Below are 25,810 nucleotides of genomic sequence, written 5' to 3'. Positions count from 1 at the left end.
GCTCAGTCATTAGGCGTCTGCCTTTGGCTCAGGTCATGATCCGAGGGTCCTGGGATTGAGCCCCACAATCGGGCTCCCTGCTCAGCAGGAAGCCTGCTTCTCCCTCTCCCACTCCCCCTGCTTGCGTTCCCTCTCTCGCTGTCTCTCTCTGTCATATAAATAAATAAAATCTTAAAAAAAAAAAAAGAATCTCTTATGATTTGTCACCCTGTTTTCATCTTATTTTATTTTTCCTTCCCTTCCCCTATGTTCATCTGTTTTTTCTTAAATGCCACATATGAGTGAAATCATATATTTGTCTTTCTCTGACTTATTTCACTTAGCATAATACCCTCTAGTTCCATCCACATCATTGCAAATGGCAAGATTTCATTCTTTTTTGATGGCTGAGTAATATTCCATTGTGTGTGTGTGTGTGTGTGTGTGTATGCATACCCACACCAATATTCTTTATCTAGTAATACACATTTTAGCTGGTTTACTTGATCTATTATTAATCAGCTTTACCAAAAAGATAAAAAAACCACAATTCAAAGGAATGTCCCCCCATAAAATACCTAAGAATGCTTCAACAGTTTCTTAAATTCTAAAACTATTTCAAAATTATGTTTATATAGTAACCTTTTTTGGTTTGCATTACTTTTGACTAATTTTGTATGGAATTTTCTATGTAAATAATCCATATATTTAACATTACAAGTCCACTGTATTAACCCAATAAATTTTCCTCAACCATTTCCTAACTGCTGAATATTTATATTTTCCCTGCAATTGGGGGTGATAAAGACTTTTTTTTTTTAACTTAAAGACTTTATGTATCAAATTTTAAAGTTGATCTGGCAAAAAGGAGAAATGCTGATAAATTCTTATCAAATTTCAACTCAGAATTTAAGTTCAGCAAAGTCAACCTCAGTTTTACCAGAAGTTGTGTGGTTTTAGGATAAATGCTAAATCCAAAAGAGTTTCAAAACTTGTTCACCTTTCATCCATGTCCAACTCCAAACTTTTTATTTTTGGCTAGCAATTCTAAAGATTATTTTTGGTCTAATAGCCAAGATCATTATTCTTTCTAAGAAAACATGCCATTTACAGAAGTATCTTTCAGAAAATGTATAAGAAAATAATGATACAAAAATTTAAATCATTAAACAAAACAAAAACACTTCAACTAGGAATAAAATTTTCTGTGTAATAATTGTATTCGTGGTAGAACATAACTTTTAACATTTAAAACTCAATCAGTTCCGGCCATCATAATAAATCAAGAATCTATTAAGATTTTATATTAAGATCTATTAAGATGGCGACTATCCCACATAAATAACGCCTGAATATACAGAATTGCCCTTTAAATATGAATATAAAGCATATGGGTGGTTTCTTCTCAAATATATATGCTCAAAAAATGTCAAAATAGATTTTATTTTACTTTTTTATTTATTTTTTAAAGATTTTATTTATTTATTTGACAGAGAGAGACACAGCGAGAGAGGGAACATAAGCAGGGAGAGTGGGAGAGGGAGAAGTAGGCGCCCCGCGGAACAGGGAGCCCGATGCGGGGCTCGATCCCAGGACCCTGGGATCATGACCTGAGCCGAAGGCAGATGCTTAACGACTGAGCCACCCAGGCGCCCCCAAAATAGATTTTAATACATCAATTGCCAATGTTCCTTATTCATACACACATAACACAATAAACAAATACATCTTTGTGTTCTTGTAGTACTCCTAATAGGAGACTACAGTCACCACATTGGGTATTAAACTTTATCCACTAATAATTTTTTGTTATACTCTATGAGAAAAATGTTTACTCTCACTTTAATATTTATTTATTAATTTTCTAAAGATTTTATTTATTTGTCAGAAATCGAGAGACTGAGAGAGAGCACAAGCAGGGAGCGCGGCAGGCAGAGGGAGAAGGATCTATTTTAGCATTGTTCTTTGAATTTATTTTTGTGAGCCAGGACCCCACTTAGAAAAATACAGATGTTCCCTTCCCCTATAACATTTTCTTTTTCCAAGTTTTCCATCTCTTTTTACATGTCTTGGTTGATCTTTTTTACAAGGGGAAAAAAAAATGCAGTACCTGAGCCATCTAGCAATTCTAGCAATTGCAAAAATAGTATTTAAGATCCAATTAATAGAAAGAAGATTACTAAAAACTGGCTCCAGATAAAAAGAGAACTATTTTCAACCAACTTTGACATAACATTTCTGCAATGTTTCAACTTTATAACACAACCTATCTCTCTTTTTTTCTTCCTTCCAATAAATAATTTCACTGTTCTGATTACCTTAATTTTAATGACTCCATCTTGTGGTTCACAGTGTTGCTTCAGAAAAAGCTTTAATTTATCACGAGAAAATAAGTGTTTTCTCCGACTGCCAGGGGAAAAAGAAGGAGAAAGAGTAAAGTGTTAGTATCAAAGAATTCAATTTGAACTCTATACTCTCCAAAAATCAATAACCTCAATTTCAAGCTTAGGAAAAGAAAGATATTTCCTTTTCCAATAGTATTTATAAGTTATGAGAAACTTTATACATAAGTATTTATATGGAATGTTACAAGATCAACTTGAATGGATTTATTATAAATGTCCATTACAAACATAGTATATGCATTTGTTGCGTAAGAATCACTTAGAAATCAAATAAACCTCAAGGAAAACATACTACAGAGTAAACCTAATTTTAGAAAATTAGATGATCATTCCTAGAAATATCACCATTGAAATTCTTTAAAAAATTAAAATCAGGAGGCTACAAGATATCACATAACACTAAGTCAATATTCAAATGGATAATATGAACATTCTTGAACATAGGTTGTTTCAATTTCTAAAATATTTTGTATTTAAACTTCGTATGGCAGCCAACAAATTCATGGGATTAAAATGAAAGAGAATTAGAATTAAGATTCCAAAAATAACGCTATTTTTGATTCTCCCTTGCCCCCAAATTCAAAAACCACCACCACAATGGTAACAAACACCACCAAAAACAAATCAAAACAAAAAAAATACCCCTAAACACCCAAGTATTTCTGGAAAAGTTCTGGAAAGAAAGTAAATGTTTTAATTGAATTTCATGTATTCCTTTCAAGAAAAGCCAAGTTAAAAGCTTCTAAGAGTGAATAAACAATAAAGGAGTTTTAAAGTAGTAGCCTCCTCAAAAATGTATATTCTTTTCTTAGAGAAAGGACTATATGAGAGAAAGGATTGGCTTACTGTGCTATCCCACCACCATACATAGAGTAGATGACAATAAGAAGGTTAATTAATTATTTCTTGACTATTGAATAAATATACTAGTCCTCAAGAATTGTATTGTCCTACATAGCACCCACTAGCCTACTTATTAAAAAAAAAAGTTAAAAAAAAGTGAATAATCTATGAGCATTATTTTGAGAATACTATTTTTCAGCATATAATAAAATGCAATATACTCCAAAGATCTTAAATTAATGATGGACCCCCCAAGATCCAACCAAACAAAAAACTACACACACCCCCTCATAGTTATAGAAAGTAATATGTTATTATCACTTTTCTTTGGACTCATCAGTATATATGAGGCAAGAAGTATATGAGAATAAGTAAAATCATTTTATTTTTTAAAGATTTTATTATTTATTTATTTATTTATTTATTTATTTATTTGAGAGAGACAGAGAGAGAGCACAAGCAGGCAGAGGAAGAGGAAGAAGCAGGCTCCCAGGGAGCCTGATGGGGAGCTCGATCCCAGGACCCTGGGATCATGACCTGAGCTGAAGTCAGATGCTTAGCTGACTGAGCCACCCAGGCACCCCAAATAAAAGCATTTTACATCAAATGAAATGCAAGATTGACTACTGGGTGGCAAGTTGATAGTTGGCTGATAACGTCAATTTACTTTCAGATGACTAAGGGCCTAACCTCAGCAGGCAACAAAAGGGACTGTCCTAAAATAGATCTGTGTAACCTAAAGTCAATTCCTTTAAATATTAACAACTCATTACCCCTCTTTTGATTAGGACTTAAACAGGAATTTATTTTTTTATTTACTTAATTTTTTAAAAAAGATTTTATTTATTTACTTAGAGCATATGCGCGAGCAAGGGAGGGGCAAAGGGAGAGAGAGAGAATCCCAAGCAGACTCCATGCTGAGAATGGAGCCCGACTTGGGGCTCAATCTCTCGACCGTGAGATCGCGACCTGAACTGAAATTAAGAATCAGACACTTAACTGACTGCACACCCAAGCACCCTTCAAACAGGAGTTTTTAAAGATACTAATTTGTTATTATTTAACTTTAAGGAATGGAAGAGACTGATCAGGTGTCTGTGTCTAATGAATAAAATATTACAAATGTGACGTATTTGTAAGTACCATCAGACTTCTCAGCATTGAAAACTGAGTTCTCTCATGAGAAGTGCCTCATAAATAGGACCTTTTTTAATTTTTTATACTGAAGACTCTTGGGTTTACTTACAAAGGGCTCATGGAGTCCACTAGGATTCACTTAATCAGTCTATAAGTGTACATTTATTTTAAAAAGGGACACAATCACATGCAACACTGTTCTATAGCAAATCTTAATTGAACACCATTATTCTATTTTAAACCAGCATAGATGAGATACCGAGTTTTACCTGATTTGTGTTGCTTTAACAATAGCACACTCATACAATTCTTTTTTAGTGGGTTGCACCTTGTACTTGAATAATAAGGGATCGACTGCATCTTTTTTCTTCCTAAAAAAGAGCAAAGACACAAATCAATAATTTGTCTGAAAATGTGAGATTTTATTTTATTTTTTTAACATTTTATTTATTTATTTGACAGAGAGAGACAGCGAGAGCAGGAACACAAGCAGGGGGAGTGGGAGAGCGAGAAGCAGGCTTCCCACTGAGCAGGGATCCGATGCAGGGCTCGATCCCAGGAGCTTGGGATCATGACCTGAGCCAAAGGCAGACACTTAACAACTGAGCCACCCAGGCGCCCCTGAAAATGTGAGATTTTTTTTTTTTTTTAAGATTTTATTTATTTGAGACAGAGAGAATGAGAGAGACAGAGAGCACACGAGAGGGGGGAGGGTCAGAGGGAGAAGCAGACTCCCTGCCGAGCAGGGAGCCCGACGCGGGACTCAATCCTGGGACTCCAGGATCATGACCTGAGCCGAAGGCAGTCGCTTAACCAACTGAGCCACCCAGGCGCCCAGAAAGTGTGAGATTTTAAATAGAAATATAGTTTCTAAGAACACACTGTAACAGAATCTAATACATTTTTAGTTTAACTAGGATTTTATAAGTTACTGACATCCCTCTCCATTCTATCAGCCAAAATAGTACAAAGCACTGTTTTATGTTAGGTAGGTATTTTACTCATTCAATAAATTTTCCTGTGTGAAGAAATTAACTGAAGATGAATAAGCACAAGTAAAGTACCCAGTTTAGGTAAGATAAATTTGTAAACAAATAGCTCTTGGATTTGCTTTTAAGCTTTTTTCTTAATACTATGTAAAGCAAGAGCAAAAGTGGAGATAATGTAGTTTACCCTATTTTAAGAATTGGCAGAGGCTATACATTTAATCCTTTCTCAACCAACTTCTCATCTTGTTTTTCCTTTGAGAATGCATTCATCCATCTGTCCAATAAATAGTTAAGAGACTACAATGTGCCAAAAACTAAACAATAAGGATTAAGTAGTGAACAAAATAGAAATACAGTGGGGAGATACAGGCAAGCAAACAAACAAAAATATACAACAGGGTAGGAGGTAAGTGCTATGAAAGGAATACAGTGCAGGGTGGAAGTACTCTATTTTATATAGTGACAATCCTGATAAACTGACGAGACAGGCCTGGTAAGAAGTTAACATTTAAGCAGAGATCTGAAAGAAAAGAGGGAGCAACTCACAAGAAAATCTTGGGGAAATGAGTTCAAAGGAAGAGAGAAAAGAGTGTGTAAAGGCCCTGAGGTGGAAATAGGCATGGCTTGCACAAGAAGCGGAATAAATAAGGAGAATAAAAAATCCAGTCAGAGAGGAAGCAGAAGGGCCAGATTATAGGCCATCAATATAAGGGTTTTGGATTTTACTCTGAAAAGACACTAGAGGATACTGAATACTGGGGAGATAATGATAGAACTTACACTTCAGAAAGGTCACTCTGGCTGCCATGTAACTTATATTTCAGAAAGATCATGCTGGCTGCCAGACTGTGGGGCAGGAGTACAAACAGGGACATCCATTAGAAAGCTAGTGCACTGAACCAAGTGAGAGCTGATGGCAGTTACAGACTACGGTGGTAGTGGTGGCAGCAGAGAGACAAGTGGTTGGATTCTTGAAAAGCTGCCTCTGTGAATGCAAGTGCATATATAACGGGGATGTAAATAAGGGTTATTGAGAAGAAAATGATATGAAAGGATGATAAAAGGGGCGCCTGGGTGCCTCAGTCGTTGGGCGTCTGCCTTCGGCTCAGGTCATGATCCCGGGGTCCTGGGATCGAGCCCCGCATCAGGCTCCCTGTTCCTAGGGAAGCCTGCTTCTCCCTCTCCCACTCCCCCTGCTTGTGTTCCCTCTCTCACTGCCTCTCTCTGTCAAATAAATACATAAAATCTTAAAAAAAAAAAAAAAAGGATGATAAAGGAAACATTTAGCAATGAGGGTCAGATATGGCCAAAGTGTGATAAGTAGAGTATACACTGTATTTATAGAAATTCAACACGGAAGGGATGTATGAGACAATCACACAGAACTGAAGTATCTGGGGCGCCTGGGTGGCTCAGTCGGTTAAGCAACTGCCTTTAGCTCGGGTCATGGTCCCAGAGTCCTGGGATCGAGCCCTGCATCGGGCTCCCTGCTCAGCAGGGACTCTGCTTCTCCCTCTCCCTCTACCCCTGCTTGTGTTCCCTCTCTCGCTGTGTCTCTCTCTGTCAATTAAATAAATAAATAAATCTTAAAAAAAAACACAAAAAATTGAAGTATTTACCTTTAACAGCATTAACTTCCTAGTTGGAGCACCAAGGATCTTTACATTGAGACCCAGTATACACAGGAGATATATTTAATCCTTCAACCTCACTATATGGAATGCAGTCTAATACTTTCTATTCTATTAAAATTCATTATTAATTTCACAACCTACATGAGGCTATAACCTACAGTTTTAAAAGCACTGTCCCAAAAGAAGAGATCAAAGAGAGAAGTCTAAGTGTTCAGGGCGCCTGGGTGGCTCAGTTGTTAAAGCGTCTGCCTTTGGCTCAGGTCATGATCCTGGAGTCCCGGGATCTAGTCCCACATCGGGCTCCCTACTCAGTGGGGAGCCTGCTTCTCCCTCTCCCTGCCGCTCCCCCTGCTTGTGCTTGCTCTCTCTCTGTCAAATAAATAAATTAAAAAAAAAAAAGGAGAGAGAGAAGTCTAAGTGTTCAGAGAGCAATACTGATGTGAGTTCCCAATAAAGGAATTTCTTGGAATGAAAACAGGGAAAAAGAAAAATGGGTTTTGATGAATCAACAGCAGTTGTTTAAGAACAGACTTGATTTTTTATCTTGATATCATTTTTTGAATTGGTGCTAACTTAGCAATTAATCACTACTATTTTATACATATAAGGGGTTGATCAAGTATAATATAGATTGCACTTAAAAGATTTACTACCAGTTGCAGTATATTATTATATTTTAAGTCACAATTATAAATGCATAAATATATTTATATATTATTTGTTTATAGAAAACTTGTTTATGGACTTTATCTTAATGGATTTAAGGCTATAAAATGTGATTTTTGTGTGTATATAAAACTATTTTTTGTTTTTTCTTGCTATATCATGAAATTCGTTTCTGAAGATAAAACATAACAGAATTAAAATCAGTTTTTCCAATCAGTGAAAATATTCTTATGGGGGTTTTGCTATAACTCTTACATAAATTCTATACAGGATAAAATCGTAACTGGATTATTTCCAAGGAAGTACAGCTATTAGAGACCAACAGAAACTGCTTGTCATATGGATTCACCTATAACATAAGAATTAAAAGATAGTATTAAAAAGAAATCCCATCTTAATAATTTTTCTCCCTTGCTTCCTAAAGCCTAGGCCTAAATAGCTGGAATACTAAATTGAATGTAGTGATCTTAGCCATGACTGTGACTAAGAGACTGATTTTCTTATTAACAAGTGTTACTAGCTCTACACTGGCACATTAACATCAAATATTATATTTATAGAAATTAGATTGCAATTCCAATGATTTATTCACAAAATTTTATCACTTATTTATTTTATAAATACACCATATTTCAATATGGTGTATTATTGTATTTACATATATGTATTTATTGTAAATACATATAAATATATGTATTTATATATACATTTTGGGGGGGGAGGGGCAGAGGGTGAAACTCCCAAGCAGGCTCTATTGCGGAGCCAGACATGGGGCTCAATCTCAAAACCCTGAGGATCATGACCTGAACCAAAATCAAGAGTTGGACACTTAACTGACTGAGCCTACCCAGGCACCCCAATATGCCTAGTTATATATATAATTTAATTTCTACTTTTATTTTCTCATAATAGTAATTGTTTCTGTTGCTATCCCATGGACAATATTTGATACTAAAGAGGCAGTTAAAATTTTTTTCTATAGCAGTAAAATAGAAATGACAAAGGACCGAATAATTAAGCTTTCTGCATAAATAGTTACTTATGGTGTTTTGTTTGTTTTTGTAATTTAAAATGCTAAACTGACCTCTCATACATAAAATTTCATATATGAACTACAAATAGCAAAACAATTAGGTCTACTTCTTTAAAAGTAACACTCAGATTCCATAATCTTACTAATAATTAAGCATGTTATCATTACAGCCAGATTACACTTCATGAAGGAAGTCAGTTGCATAGTATTTCACAATGGGGTACACAATACACTCTTTGAGGTTCCTAAAATAATTAGTTTTCCTTGTGCTCTTGCAAATTACCACCAGGATATAAGATGTTACCAAAAATGTATCCTTGTTCATGTACTATTTTTAGGTTAGGATAATATTTTTATGGTATTTTAAACTTTAAATAGCATCTGCCTAGAGGTGACTCCATAAAACTCTGATCCACTGTAAAGGATAAAAGCAGCCTGACCTTAAATTTTTATAGCCTTAAATCACAACAGCAGAGTATATTATTAACAAGGTGTTATTTACCTACCAATCTGAGTTGCTACAAATACCATAGTTTCTTCTACAAATCCTAAAAGCAACTAGACACACTCACCTGTACTTGGCATACCTCAATCACACTGAAATCAGATGGTAAACTAGTGAATATTTTCAGGACTGTCAGGACTATTTCCATCAGTACTGTCTATCAATTTAGTTAAATTTTCAGATAATTTTCTGGATTGCAAATGAACTTCACTATTTGGCTCTTTCATTAAGAAAGGAAACTTGCGGGGGGCGCCTGGGTGGCTCAGTCATTAAGTGTCTGCCTTTGGCTCCGGTCATGATCCCAGGGTCCTGGGATCGAGCCCCACATCGGGTTCCCTGCTCCGTAGGAAGCCTGCTTCTCCCTCTCCCACTCCCCCTGCTTGTGTTCCCTCTCTCGCTGTGGTCTCTCTCTCTCTGTCAAATAAACAAAATCTTAAAAAAAAAAAAAAAAAAGAAAGAAAGAAAGGAAACTTGTGGGGTGCCTGGGTGGCTCAGTCAGTTAAGGGTCTGCCTTCGGCTCAGGTCATGATCTCAGGGTCTCGGGAACAATCCCAGCATCAGGCTCCTGCTCAGCAGGGAGCCTGCTTCTCCCTCTGCCCCTCCCCCAGCTCATGCTCTCTTGCACGCTCTCTCTTGCTCTCAAAGAAAGAAAGGAAACTTGTATCAAGTAGTTATACAAATTGTGATCTTAACAAGTAAGGATTTTCAAATATAAATTTTCTTTATATCTATTAGTAATTTTGGAGGGAAAGAAACAAAGCAGACATAAGTATAACTACTTAACCCACTTTTTTTTTTTTTAAGATTTTGTTTGTTTATTTTGAGAGAGAGAGAGCAAGCACACACAAGCAGGGGGAGAAACAGAGAGGGAGAAGCAGGCTTTCCGCCGAGCAGGGAGCCCGATGTGGGGCTCGATCCCAGGACCCCGGGATCATGACCCCAGCCGAAGGCAGATGCCTAAACTGAATGAGCCACCCCTTACTTAACCCATTCTTGATGGGCAAACATAAGAGATGAGTAAAGAAAGGCACATGGAGAGCAGATACACAATATGTATATTTCAAAGAGTAAGACTACAGACAAAACCCTAAATCTCTTAACTTCAATTTTATATGATGCAAATTATCTTCTCTAAAATGTAGTCCAATCTTTTGTTTAGTGCTATAAATACTAGCAAGTCAATTTTTAAAATAAAATTTGCTTGTACATACATAAAATAAATGAATAATTCTAAATTTAAAGTATTCCTTATTATATAATCTACACAAAGTATCCTAGTGGTACAAAAATTAGCCTCATTTCATTCTTGAGTATATTTAGGGGGTGCCTGGGTGGCTCAGTCAGTTAAGCATCCGACTCTTGGTTTCGGCTCAGGTCATGATCTCGTCGTCGTGGGATTGAGCCCCGCGTCAGGCTCTGCACTCAGCGTGCAGCCTGCTTCAGATTCTCTCTCCCTCTCCATCCCACTTGTGCTTGCTCTCTCTCTCAAATAAATTTAAAAAAGAAGTATATTAGATTGGTATTCAAAAGCTCTGCCATAAATCCCATGGTAAATAGCTAGATAGGAGAAAATGACTTCATATGTTACTCTAGAACTCCGTTCTGGCAAAGATATTGGAGAGTATTGCAAGAATGCTGAGATTCGGAGAGCACTAAAATGTCCAAGGCTGCTATGTCTATGACTTTGTCCATGGCTTTGTGATAAGAAGAGTAACAATTTTCTCATAGTCTCTTTCACAAACTTAGTTTAAGAAGCACATGTTTAGGAGGCGCCTGGGTGGCTTAGTCGGTTAGGCGGCTGCCCTCAGCCTCAGGTCATGATCCCAGGGTCCTGGGATCAAGGCCTGCTCAGCGGGAAGCCTGCTTCTCCCTCTCCCACTCCCTCTGTTTGTGTTCCCTCTCTCTCAAATGAATAAAATCTTTAAAAAAAAAAAAAAAGCAGCAGCAGCACATGTTTAAGGTGTTAACACCCATCTTCAAAATAAATAAGTGACCTGCTTCCTAAAACCTTGACTGCTGCCCACCAACAAAAGCTGACCTACAAAGGTAAATACGTAGTTACTACTTAGTTCAATCAGATTCTGCAGTAAGTGCCCAGACTGACGAGTAAGCTAATAACATGTTATTCTGAGGGAATGCAACTTTATAAAAAGTCAAGCCTTTAATTTCTTACTTTTACTGATGTAAAATTGACTTTGAAAAAAATAATCAATATGATCCCCCAGATGTATCAAAATATTCTATTTAAAAAATTCTGATGACCAGAATAAAGAACTCTTATAACTGAACAAAAAGACAAATAACCCAATTTAAAAATTGAGATACTAGCCATCCCACTAGGATGGCTATAATCAAAAAACTTGAAAAACAGTAAGTGATGGTGAGAATGTGGACAAACTGGAATCCTTATATACTGATGGTAAGTATGTAAAATGGCGCAGTTGCTGTAAAAAGCAGTTTGGCAGTTCCTCAAAAAGTTAAACAATCGTCATATGACTCAGCAATTCTACTCCTTGGTACATAACCAGAAGAATTTAAAACAGGGACTTGAATAGGAGCCCATACATCAATATTCATTGCAGCATTATTCATAATAGCCAAAAGGTGAAAACTCGAGTGTCTATCAACAGATGAACGGATAAACAAAATGCGGTACATACACACAATGGAATATTCACCCATAAAAAGGAATGATTACAACAATTAGCCTCATGTTTCTAAAATAGGTATATCAAAAAGCCCTATTGTAAATCTCAACATACTACAACATGGATGAACCTTGAAAAATAGTACTAAGTGGGGGCGCCTCGGTGGCTCAGTCGTTAAGCGCCTGCCTTCGGCTTAGGTCATGATCCCAGCGTTCTGGGATCGAGCCCCGCATCAGGCTCCCCACTTGGCGGGAAGCCTGCCTCTCCCCCCTCCACTCCCCCTGCCTGTGCTCCTCTCTCACTGTGTCTCTCTCTGTCAAATAAATAAATAAAATCTTAAAAAAAAAAAAAAAGTACTAAGTGAAATAAGCCACACATGAAAGGACAAATACAGTATGATTCCACTTATATGAAATACTTAGAGTACATAAATTCATAGAGACAGAATGCAGATTAGAGGTTACCAAGAGATGGAGGGGGGAAAATGTAGAATAATTACCTAACAGGTACAGAGTTTCTGTTTGGGGTAAAGAAAATATTTAAGGGATATAATCCTTCATATACTCCAAACAAAACACTATTTGGGAATAGTGGTTATAGTGGTATGACACTGTGAATGCAATTAATGTCATTGAATTATACACTTAAAAGGGTTAAAACAGAAAATATTATATTATATATATTTTAACGCCCCCCCAACCCAGGAATGCTGGTGACCATTTTGAGCACCTAGGCTTAATTCTAAATATGCTGCCTTAGTATGTCTCACAGATATTATGAACTAGGTGATGCTGGAAAATTTTTCTAACTCTGAACTTCCATTTCTCCTCAGTGATAAAAGAATATGACCACCTACCCTTATAGAATGGTTCTGAGGAATAAAATAAATAAGAGAATATATGTGGGTGCTGTTATACAGATCAACTAATGGAAAATACCCAATAAATAACTTCCATTTTCATCCCTTCAATCCACCTACTGAAACATGAGAAACTCCAGATTACGTTTTGTTGTCAGGGAACAACCTAGAAGAAGTAAATTTCTTACTCACTTAGGTTAGGGAATTAATAGAAATAACAGAACAAAGGTCCAAAGATGATTATGTTTCACTCTTCCTGGTATATTAGGATACAGTAGCATTCTACAAACAAGTAGGCATTTTATGATGTTGATGTATAGAGAAGGCTCAGATTCTTTGAGAATCATAAACAGGTTACAATATCTGTGAATAAAGTAATTAATTAGCTTTCTCACTTTTCCGATACCAAGAGTCTATCCCAAGTACTTACATTCGTGGAATAAAGCACAACCTATTTAGGCAGGAAATTATGGGTCAAATTCAATAATACTCTGTGATAAGCTTGTTGTAAGTGGCAGAAGTGGAACTGATGGACATTTATATTGCCACATATAACAGATAAAATACTTACTATTACTAACTGGGATTATGAATTAATTGGCATATTTGTACTCAAGGTAACAAACTAGCAAACTATGCATGTAGCTCATATTCAAATCTAAAAGGAAGAGAAAGGACATTAATGAGCTGAATAATAGAGTGCTGAACCTAAGAGTCTAGACATTCCTCATCTAAAGCACCTCACAGCATCTGTAAGAATTAGAAGATTAGGTTAAAAGTTACTACAAAATAAGGGTGCCTGGATGGCTCAGATAAATAAATAAAATCTTTAAAAAATAAAAAGTTATGGGGCGCCTCAGTCGTTAAGCGTCTGCCTTCGGCTCAGGTCATGATCCCAGGGTCCTGGAATTGAGCCCCACATCGGGCTCTCTGCTCAGTGGGAAGACTGCTTCTCCCTCTCCTACTCCCCCTGTTCCCTCTCTTGCTGTCCCTCTCTCTGTCAAAATAAATAAAATCTTTTAAAAATAAAAAAAAAGTTACTACAAAATAGCCTTAAATGGTAAATCACTTTAAAATGAAAAAAATATAGAAAAATAAATGCTTACTATATTTATTTATTTTTTAAAAAGATTTTATTTACTTATTCATGAGAGACAGAGAAAGAGAGAGGAAGAGGGAGAAGCAGGCTTCCTGCTGAGCAAGGAGCCCGATGTAGGGCTTGATCCCAGGACCCTGGGATCATGACCTGAGCCAAAGGCAGATGCTTAACGACTGAGCCACCCAGACACCCCAGTGCTTACCATATTTAAACATCAATTTAAATAATGTCTCATATACAAATCTATATTTAACCCTTCAAGACTCATATATAATTAACTCCATTTAAGGGATATAATCCTTCATACACTCTAAACAAAACACATGAACTACTGTCAGAGCTGCTAATACTCAATAATTTTGCATCATAAACCCTATATTCAATGAGGGACACAAACAAAAGACCTATAAATTTCTTTTTCTGCTTAATAAAGTAGCAACTCAAGAAAAAAATGAGATATATCATACTGTGGAAAACAGTATGGAGGTCCCTCAAAAAATTAAAAATAGAAATACCATATGATCCAAATGAGATGTATCAAAAGACTTAATACATAGGACCATGTCATGCTTCATTCACTCACCTAAAAATCATTTTTGGTGTACTAGCTAGATGACCTTGTGCAATACCAATTAACATTTCTTTTTTTTTAAAAAAAGATTTTATTTATTTATTTGACAGAGACAGACACAGCGAGACAGGGACCACAAGCCCCCCAATTAACATTTCTAAGGCTCAGGTTCTTCTTGTTAAATAAAGATAACAACACTCTTCCAGAAGTGACTAATTAGCACAATGCTCGGACAGCAAATGCTCAAATGCTAGTTATGGATACAATAGTTCAAGTTAGAAGTTGAATTACAAGGTTCTGAAGGACAGAATTTGATAGTTATTGATATTTCAGCTGCAAAGAACATAAAGGAAGTAGTTAAGAGTGGCCTCAGGGAGTTAATATCCATAATTTATAAAGAACCGATATAATTCAACGCCAAAAAACTCCAAATAATCCAATTAAAAATGGGCAGAGGACCCGAACAGAAATTTTTCAAAAGAACACATATACATAAATGGCAAACAGACACATTAAAAAATGCTCAAGGGGTACCTGGGTGTCCAACTCTTGATCTTGGCTCAGGTCATGATCTCATGGGTATTGAGATCAAGCCCTGAGTCAGGCTCCCTGCTTGGCAGGGAGTTTGCTTGAGACTCTCTCACCTCTTTCTTTGTCCCTCCCCCATTCGTGCACGCACACTCTCTCTAAAAATAAATAATTCTTTAAAAAAAAATGCTCAACATCTGGGGGCTCCTGTGTGGCTCAGTTGGTTAAGCAGTCTGACTCTTGATCTCAGCTCAGGTCTTGATCTCACGGTCATGAGTTCAAGCCCCACATTGGGCTCCACATTGGGCATGGAGCCTACTTAAAAAAAAAAATCCTTAACATCACTAATAAACAGGGAAATGTACCTATCAGGATGGCAAAAATAAAAAAGGTTAAGAAATAAGTGTTGGTGAGGATGTGGAGAAAAAAGAATTCTTGTGCACTATTGATAAGAACGTTAACTGGTACAGCCACTATGGAAAACAGTATGGAGGTTCCTCAAAAAATTAAAAACAGAAATACCATATGATCTAATAATTCCTGTATTGGATATCTGCCCAAAGGAAACAAAAACGTAAATTAATAAAGATATATGCACTGCACCCCTATGTTTATTGCAGCATTATTTACGATTGCCAAGATATGGAAGCAACCCAAGTGTCCATCAATAGCAACTCAATTTATTCCATTGAATGAGTAAAGACACACACACACACACACACACACACACACACTGGAATTTAGGCAGCCATAAAAAAGATGAGATCTTGCCATTTGTGACAACATGGGTAGGACAAACACCATATGATTTCACTTGTATGTGGAATCTAAAAAACGAATGAATAAATAAACAAAAAGCAGAATCAGACCTAAGCACGGAGAACAAATTGATGGTCGTGGGGGGTGAGGGGGGGAGATGGGCAAAATGGGTGAAGGGGAGTGGAAGATACAGCCTTCCGGCTATGGAATGAATAAGTAACAGGACTACGAAGCACAGCATAGGGAATATAATCAATGGTACTGTGATAGCACTGTAGGGTGACAGATGATATCTATACTTGTGGTGAGCGTAAGTATAGAGAGAGGTACTGAATCACTACGTTGTATAGCATTAAGTATAGAGAGATGTTGAATCACTATGTCTTTTTTTTTTTTTAAAGTAAGCTTTACACCCAATGTGGGGCTTGAACTCACGACCCTGAGATCAAGAGTCATATGCTCTACACACTGAGCCAACCAGGAACCCTGAATTGCTATGTTTTAAATCTGAAACTAATATAACACTGTGTGCCAACTATGCTCAAAAAAAAAAAAAGAGCAGCCTCAGGTTAGGTTTCTGATTAGAATATTATGGTACTGTTCACTGACAACAGGGAAGAAAAAGGCACAAGACAGACTGGAAAAAGCATTTTTAATTTTGAGATGCCGAAAAGGCAGAGAGGGAACAGAATGGAGCAATAAAGATTTAGAGAGTTGTGGAGAACAGACAGAGTGGAGCTAAAGCATGTAAGAAGACTTTTAATCAGTTGAAGACTTAGCTGAGATTTTAAATTTACCTGGAGACAATGCCAATCTACATGGGTTTGTGTGATTTTTCTCCAGGAGCACTCAGCTGACCCAGGCTGTCAACTGACTGAATTGCAGAAGGTTAGTTTCTCTACCATATGCACCATAAAGTGATTAAGTATAATAATTAAAGTACAGAATTAATTTTCCCAAGTAAACCAAATTGGAATGTTTAAGTGTAACTGAATGAGGTGAACTTCAATTGCTCCTACGCAGCTGACTAGAGTTAACTAGGTACTTTCAATTTTGCAAATTCTAACACGTGTTGTTGAACCACATCACTTAGATGGATTTTACACTCTATGATTACAAAGGAAAAAGGGAAGGATTAAAGAGAAAATTATTTCAATAGGGTATCATTAGCCAATCTGATATACATTTTAAAAATTAATAAAAATCACTTACCCATTTTGAAAGGAACTGTTTTGTGTTTCTGAATCATCACTATCACTGATGATAATAGTTTCTCCATCGACATTGCTGACATGTCCATTAGCAAAGCCATTTTGATGTGATGGAGGGAGAACTTCCAAAATCCTACACTGTAACCTGAAAGAAAATGATACATTGAAAAACGCAAATTATTTGATATTTATAATCAAGCATTTCAGAACAATCTATTCTGAACTGAAAAGATATTTTATTTTGTAGAAACTATGACTCATTGATGTAACCAAATTAATAGAAAATCTGTAACATCAAATTTAAGCAAAGGTTAGCTACAATTTAAAATAATACAAAGGTTGGGCGCCTGGGTGGCTCAGATGGTTAAGCGTCTGCCTTCGGCTCAGGTCATGATCCCGGGGTCCTGGGATCGAGTCCCGCATCGGGCTCTCTGCTAGGCAGGGAGCCTGCTTCTCCCTCTGCCTCTGCCTCTCTCTCTCTCTCTCTGACTCTCATGAATAAATAAATAAAACATTAAAAAAAAATAATACAAAGGTCAATTTATCGAGATTCTTAGCAATTATATTCCTTTTTTTTTTTAAGATTTTATTTTATTATTTATTTGTCAGAGAGAGAGAGAGAGAGAGAGAGGCAGGCAGGAAGAGGGAGAAGCAGGCTCCTTGTTGAGCAAGGAGCCCGATATGGGACTTGATCCTAGCCCCTGGGATCATGACCTGAGCTGAAGGCAGAAACTCGACTGACTGAGCCACGTAGGTGTCCCAGCAATTATATATATATATTTTTTTAAGATTTTTTATTTATTTATCTGAGAGAGAGAATGGGAGACAGAGAGCATGAGAGGGGGAGGATCAGAGGGAGAAGCAGACTCCCCGCTGAGCAGGGAATCTGATGCGGGACTCGATCCAGGGACTCCAGGATCATGACCTGAGCTGAAGGCAGTCGCTTAACCGACTGAGCCACCCAGGCGCCCCAGCAATTATATTCTTAACTAAAGTTACTGCTTAGAAAATCAAATACTGGCATAATATGTCATTATACAGACTGGATCTTGTAGTTTTTCAAAGCATCCAACATTTTAAATTCTGAAATTTTCCTGATCATAACCTTTTTTATTCTCACTGTAGCTTTTGTTGGCATTTTTGATCTCTATAAAATTTCCTATTCACTAGTTCTATTGCCTCTATTTTTTTAAATTAACATATAATGTATTATTGGTTTCAGAGGTACAGGTCTGTGATTCACCAGTCTTATATAATATCCAGTGCTCATTACATCACATGCCCTTCTTAACGTCCATCACCCAGTTACCCCATCCCCCTACCCCCCTCCCCTCTAGCAACCCTCAGTTTGTTTCCTATAGTTAAGAGTCTCTTATGGTTTGTCTCCCTTTCTGGTTTCCTATTGTTTTATTTTTTCCTCTCTTTCCCTATGATCCTCTCTTTTGTTTCTTAGGTTCCACATATCAGTGAGATCATATAATTGTCTTTCTCTGATTGACCTATTTCACTTAGCATAATACCCTCTAGTTCCATCCATGTTGCTGCAAATGGCAAGATTTCATTTTTTGATGGCTGAGTAGTATTCCATTGTATATATATATACCACTTCTTCTTTATCCATTCATCTGTCGATGGAGATCTGGGCTCTTTCCATAGTTTGGCCATTGTGGACATTGCTGCTATAAACACTGGGGAGCAGGTTCCTCTTCAGATCACTACATTTGTATCTCTGGGGTAAATACCCAGTAGTGTAATTGCTGGGTCGTAGGGTAGCTCTATTTTCAACTTTTTGAGGAAGCTTCATACTGTTTTCTAGAGTGGCTGCACCAGCTTGCATTCCCACCAACAGTGTAGGAGGGTGCCCCTTTCTCCACATCCTCACCAACATCTGTTGTTTCCTGACTTGTTAGTTTAGACATTCTGACTGGTGTGAGGTGGTATTGCATTGTGGTTTTGATTTGGATTTCCCTGATGCCAAGTGATGTTGAGCATTTTTTTCATGTGTCTCTTGGCCATTTGGATGTCTTCTTTGGAGAAATGTCTGTTCATTTCTTTTGCCCATTTCTTTATTGCCTCTAGTTTGAGTTCCTTAACCTCTGCCCACTCTATCTGGATTTTATGGGCTGCAACTTCAGACATATTCACCACAACTGAAATATTTCTCTATCCCATTTTTACTATGCCAATTTGCAATAATTAAAATGTAGTATATCTACAATGGAATATTATTCAACACAAAAATTAAAATGAAGTATAGATGAACTTTGAACACATTATGCTAAATGAAATAAACCAGAAATAAAAGGCCACATAGTATACGATTCCATTCATAGGGAATATTCAGAATAGGCAAATCCATAGACAGAAAGTGGATAATCGGTTGCCAGGATCTTGGGGGCAGAGAAGAGAAGAGGGGAAGAGAAAACAACTCTTAGGCAATCCAGGGGGAGGTTTTATTAACTAAGAATATCTTACGTATATATACACCTACAATTACCAATGGGGTAAATCCCTTTTCTCTGAGAAAAAGTGGTTCAAGATTAGACAATTAGCTATTTATCATTCATTTGGTCATCCTACGTACCATAAACACGTTTTGATATATTGTGGGCATTCATAAAATTGCCTATCTAGTCACCATCCCCATTCTCCTAGGAACTTCATTCTTCCCATACCCCACCTCCCTCCACATGGCTGCTAGTAGAGCTGTCATGTTCCCACAGGGTCCTGGCCAGAGTTAGTTGATATTGGGTGGGCACCTTTTTGCTGAGCCAATACATCTTTTCCAAGATTTTATTTTATTTTTTTAAAGATTTATTTACTTTCAGAGAGAGGAAGAGTGAGCGAGAGCACACATGTGCGGGGGGGCGGTGCTCAGAGGGACAGGAGAGAGAGAATCTCAAGCAGACTCCCCACTGAGCATGAAGTCTGACATGGAGCTTGATCTCACAACCCATGAGATCATGACCTGAGCCAAAATCAAGAGTTGGACACTTAACCAACTAAGCCACCCATGTGCCCCAATCCTCTTCCAAGATTTTAAAATTTGAAGTCTAGAAAGCAAAAATCAGTCCTGTTGGCAGCCATGTTTCCTGCCATGAGAAGCATGTAACTGCAGTGAGAAGATGAAGCCAACGAGAGAGAAGAGAGGAGAGATGACAAAGGTATTACAGGCAATCAATTCTCTTGTTCTTCCTCAGACTTAGCTGTGCTTTGCTCATCTTAGGTTTAGCTATTTAATCTTTCCTTTGATTCAATAAACTGATAACTGACCCTTTTGCCTGTTTTTTCAAAATTAATTTCTGTCACTTACAGCCAAAATAAAGGGAATCATACAATTCCAGAAAGACAAACAGTATATTCAGAGCGGACTCATTTTGGGAAGCTGGTGAATTTTTATAAAATAATAGCACATATTTTCATTAGTGTACATTTTATCATGTGCTTATTAACTCTCCATTAGAAGTACATCTTTAGTATACTCTAAAATATCTAATAGTGCTGTTAGGCACAGAAAAAACCAGGACCATGGATTTCCTGCTAGGAAATATTTGCACTATACCCAAATTGAAGAAAGCAATTGGTTTTACAGCACCCCAAGATTTAAGAACCAACAAAAGGTAGACTATGTAGGTGAATCCAGCCCTCAAATCATCATCTTTCTTGGCTCATTTTCCCTCATTCTGAGTGTTATATAGGTTCAATTAAAAGTATCATATGTGACTCCTTTACAACCTGCTCTTAAAGAATTGAGAACAAAGGGAGAGGACTCAAATTACTAAAACGAGAAGTAAAAGTGGGGACATTACTAGTGATTTTACCGGAACTAAAAAAGATTATAAGAAAAGATTATGGACAACTGTATGCTGACAAACTGGATAGCTTAGATAAAATGGACACATTCTTAGAAACACACAAATTACCAAAACTGACCCAAGAAGAAATAGAAAATTTGAATAGATCTATAAGTAGCACGGAGACTGAATGAGTAATCAAAAACTTTCCAACAAGAAAAGCCCAGGACCAGATAGCTTCACTGGCAAATTCTACCAAACATTCTAAGAATTAATACCAATTCTCAAAATCTTCCAAAAAATTGAAGAGGATATAACACTTAACTCATTTTATAACACCAACATTAGCCTGATACACAAACCAGACAAAGACATGGCAGAACATATAAAGAACTCTTATAACTCAACAAAAAACAAACAACTCGATTCAAAAACAGGCAGAGGACCTAAACAGACACTTCTCCAAAAAAGATACAAATGGCAATAAGCACATGATTAATCAAAACTGCAATGAGATACCACTTTATACCAAGATGGCTATTATTAAAAGAACAAAAATTGAAAAATAATGAGTGTTAGTGAGGATATGGAGAAAATGGAACCCTTGTGCATTGCTGGTGGGAATATATAAAATGGTGTAGTTGCTGTGAAAACAATATGGTGGTTCCTAAAAAAAATTAAACACAGAATTATCATATGACCCAACAATTCTAAGTATAAACCCAAAAGAATTGAAAACAGGAACTCAGCAGATACTTGTATACCAATGTTCATAAGGGCTTTATTCACAATAACCAAAAGGTGGAAAAAACTCAAATGTCTACCAATAGGTAAATGGAGAAACAAAATGTGGAATACTGAGCAGCCACAAAAAGGGATGAAATTCTGATACAAGCTACAACATGGATGAACCTTGAAAACATTATGCTCAGTGAAATAAGCCAAACAAAAAATAACAAATATTGTATGAATCCACTTATATGAAGTATCTAGAATAGGAAAATTCATAGAGACAGAAAGTAGAATAAAGGTTACCAGGGTCTGGAGGGAGGGAGAAATGGGGAGTTATTGCTTAATGAGTACAGAGTTTCTGTTTGGAATGATGAAAAAGTTCTAGAAATAGTAGGGATGGTTACATAACATTGTGAATGTACTTAATGACACCAAATTATACATCTAAAAATGATTACAATGGCAAATCTTATGTTGATTTTACCACTTTTTTTTAATAATTTTTTTTTTTCTAACAATAAAGCTTAAGAAGGCTCAATTATCAAGCCTAAATTGGTAGCAAATGCAAATGGTGTAAAAAGAACTGCAGGCTGACTTTCACCATTGGTTGGCAGAAATAAACCAGTGTTTCTAAAGAGAACAACTACAGGAAATCCTATCAAAAATGTTAGGCAATTATGTAGCCTAATAATAAAAAGGTTCTGTAATTGAGTGACCTGAACTGCACAAAAATATGCAAGGAATCAATTAAATGGACCCACTTTAAAAAATGTATTATTGAGGTATAGTTGACATGTAATGTTATATTTGTTTCAGGTGTATAACATAGTGATGAAACGATTCTGTACATTATGCAGGGCTCACCATGGTAAGTGTAGTCACCATCTGTCACCATTCAATGCTATTACAACATTACTGACTAAAATAGTTTCTATGCTGCACTTTTCATTTCTGTGACTTTTTTATAACTGGAAGTTTGTATCCCTTAACCCCCTTCACCTCAAATGGACCTACTTTTGAAGGGCCTGGGTATCATCCAGGGATGATTTGCACCGAGTTCCCTGTGGTGATGAAGGAAGCTCTTCAGTGAACTTATGAAAAGGTTCTTCAAAGAAATGGTTTTCACTGGCAGAGCCCAGGTGAATAGCCCTAAGTTGTGATGGTGGTGGTAGTCACGAAGGAAAAACAAAGAAATGGGTCTGCTCCAGGCTCAGGTATGATCAGCGTGGTGCCTAAAATGGTTTGACAGTCTACTGAAGGGAACAGTCTATGATCCCCAGTAGAGCCCACAGAACTACAATAATTCAACAACTAATTTATTTAAAAACAACAGAAAAATAACAGAAATACAATTCGCTGACAGAATAAGGGAGAAGCAAACCAGTACAGTATTGAGACATAGCTGAGAATGTAGGAAATGTTTTATATATAAATTATACTAGTTATTAGCAATGTTATTAACTTTGCACAAACCACAGGTTTAGCATTTCTTGCTAATCTAATCAAGGCCAGGCCTCTCGCTGGTGCTAAGCTAAACTTCAGTTAACTATTCAAGATGTCAAGTCAATATCTTCTAATAGATTTCTAATTAGGCTTAGTCCATGTCTTTCAAATCCATTTGCTACAGTTTCTTGGTTCTAGTGAGTCCAAAGAAGATTGGAATGTAAAAAAGGTTAAAGAATCACAAATCCACACCTAGCTAGTGGGTCTTTTAGGATACAGAAACTTCCTAAATTAAAGTTATGCTCCATTATTTGAGGACAGAGCGGAGTCTGACAATCAAAAGAGGATTCTTATTATAATTAGAGTTCCTGTATGCTAGATAAGTACATGATTTAAACATGTTTCTGTCTTCAGAGCAACTCCACAAGTTATATATTTTCCAGAAGATGAAAATTTAGGGTCAGAAAAGTGAAATCATTTGCTCATGATCATACAATCAGTAATGATACAGCCAAAACTTTAGTGTTGACTCTGAAGCCCATATATTTTCTAATCTTCCACTCTATTACTGGAGTTGGGGTGGGGGTGGGGGGAACAGAAACACTGTATTGACCCAAGGGTATTTCAGAGCTTTAAGCCCAGGCAGTCAAGAGGCTCCTAAAGTGCTTATGACTTAAACACTTTTTTTTTTTTTTAAGATTTATTTATTTATTTGACAGCGAGAGAAGGAACACAAGCAGGGGGAGTGGGAGAGGGAGAAGCAGGCTTCCCATGGAGCAGGGAGCCCAATGCGGGGCTCGATCCCAGGACCCTGGGATCATGACCTGAGCTGAAGGCAGACGCTTAACAACTGAGCCACCCAGGCGCCCCATGACTTAAACACTTTTAAGAGTGAAAGCAAGTCTGTGGAACAGCAGTCAGCACAGAATGAGGACACAGCAGAAGTTAGCCATAAAGTTGTAACAGTGACAAACGAAACAAGGAAATAGCCTTTTATAAGAATATGTGGTATATACCTCTTCCCCCCAAAAGTTGGTTTTGTTTTAAAAGTAATTTGTTTTAACAGTCATAGTTCAATTTATATCTCAAAATAACAAATTCATTAAAGCAAAATTATAAAACATTCTACAATTGAAACATATGCAGAGTAGGCACTTGGAGTAGAAGACAAACAGTCAACAGCAGAAGGAAAGAAGACTAGAAACTTGGGGAGACTCACTTGACATAAGGGACTGTCTCTGTTTGGGTCTCTAAAAATGGAATAGGCATACTTTATACCTGTTCCCCTGTGCTGCCTCATTAACCTTTATTTTGTAATACAGGTGTCAAGAACATTTATTTTAAAATGCTATGCTTGGATACTTACTTCAACTTTATAGGTAGAAACAGAGTATATATGCTTAATTTGAAGTTCAGAGTTTAAAAAAAACCCCTCAAATTAAGGTGGTTATGTGATACTTAATTTAAGTGGAGGAAAGCAGACCACTCAACAAGTCTGCTATTTCAAACAAGAAGACTGAATTGTGTTGATTACTCATCAGTGGGAAGAAGAGATCAGAAAATGTTGCTTTGTTAACTGCTCACTTTTTAGACATACTGATAGAGTAGTTCAAAGAATATTTCATTTTGAACTGTTCTGAGACTCTTTATGGACCAGAGAATCAGGTCTTATTTTTCCAATTGGCATTTGACCTATTGTAAACCTGAATATCATTAAGATAATAAGAACCATCAGATTCTTGGGGTGCCTGGGGGGCGTCTCAGTGGGTTAAGAGTCAGACAGACTCTTGATCTCAGCTCGGTCTTGAGTTTAAGCCCTGCGTTGAGTTCAAGCCCTGCTGGTGTGGAGCCTACTTAAAAAAAAATCATTATATTCTTATTAAAGGTTAAATTTATTATTAAAAGATTAATATAGTTCAAATGAAAATCTTTGGAAATAAAATCCTAGGTATGAGACACACGGGTTAAATCCTACATATTTCTAGTAAGTGTCAAATACCTGGATATTGTCGGCATGCTATTTAAGCTCTTTAGTATTCAAAATTATCATCTTAAAGCCACAAGAGTTAGTTAGGCTGAAGTATAAATCAAATTTATCAAAGCTTCACCAAAATACTTTAAAATTCCAACTAGTATATTCATATTAACAGGTATTTAAAGTGTTTGTGTGCTCAGCTTTATGTTAGCCTGGCATAGTGACACCAACATGTAAGAAGACATGATAGCCTTATGAGAAGGCAAGACCAACATATGAAGATCAGAGACAAGTAAACATTAAATACAATAAAATGTCACTACAGTTTTAGCAGCAAGTGACCTTTCGTTTCAACATATAGTATTTATTTTTTAAAAGATTTTATTTATTTGAGAGAAAGAGTGAGTGTGAGCTCGAGGCAGGGAGGGGCAGAGGGAAAGAATCTCAAGCTGACTTGGGGCTCAATCTCACAACCCTGAGATCATGACCTGAGCCAAAATCAGAGTCCGATACCCAACCGACTGAGCCACCCAGGTACTCCACCAGCATTTCGTATTATAGAACACTTAAATTGGCTGCAATGTGAAGGACGGACATAGGAAGAGAAGCAAGCTTCTTGCCTTCCCTCTCTCTTGCTGCCACCTTGAACAATGAAAACAATGGTCACAACCTTAGAATGATGGAGCAGAAATCAGGAAAAAACCTGCGTTCCTGACAACTTTGTGGACTTGCATCCCACCCCTCCACTGTAACTCTGGTACTTAATTTTACATGAAAAATTTTTATTTCCTTATGCCATTAAAATTCTTTCTATCATATGCACCCAAGTCAAATCTCAGCTGATAAGAAAAAACACTAAACTATTAGGTGTACTAGGTATTTTTATTAAAAACTGATGTTTATAAACATTTTATGTGTTAAATTTATTTTGAGTCACAGTACTGTTTTTCAATTCAACCAATAAAGCTGAATAAGACTTTCAAACTTGGAAGTTACTTTG

At 36.8% G+C, this 25,810-nt stretch overlaps 1 protein-coding gene across 1 annotated transcript in view; it reads right to left on the bottom strand.

The window, feature by feature from the left end:
* Positions 1–25,810, bottom strand: part of LOC118002893 (bromodomain adjacent to zinc finger domain protein 1A-like) — a 91,795-nt gene that overhangs the window by 41,459 nt on the left and 24,526 nt on the right. Inside the window, exons 4-6 of the mRNA XM_034993505.1 lie at positions 16,868–17,011; positions 4,634–4,735; positions 2,298–2,385 (exon numbers count right to left, since the gene is read on the bottom strand). Coding sequence (XP_034849396.1) covers positions 2,298–2,385; positions 4,634–4,735; positions 16,868–17,011 — 334 coding nt within the window. The remainder of the gene's footprint in view (positions 1–2,297; positions 2,386–4,633; positions 4,736–16,867; positions 17,012–25,810) is intronic.

This window comes from Mirounga leonina, unplaced genomic scaffold (assembly GCF_011800145.1).
Source record: "Mirounga leonina isolate KUSES-001 unplaced genomic scaffold, KU_Mleo_1.0 Mir_84, whole genome shotgun sequence".
Lineage (NCBI taxonomy): Eukaryota > Metazoa > Chordata > Mammalia > Carnivora > Phocidae > Mirounga > Mirounga leonina.
This window is presented reverse-complemented; position numbering and strand designations above follow the sequence as displayed.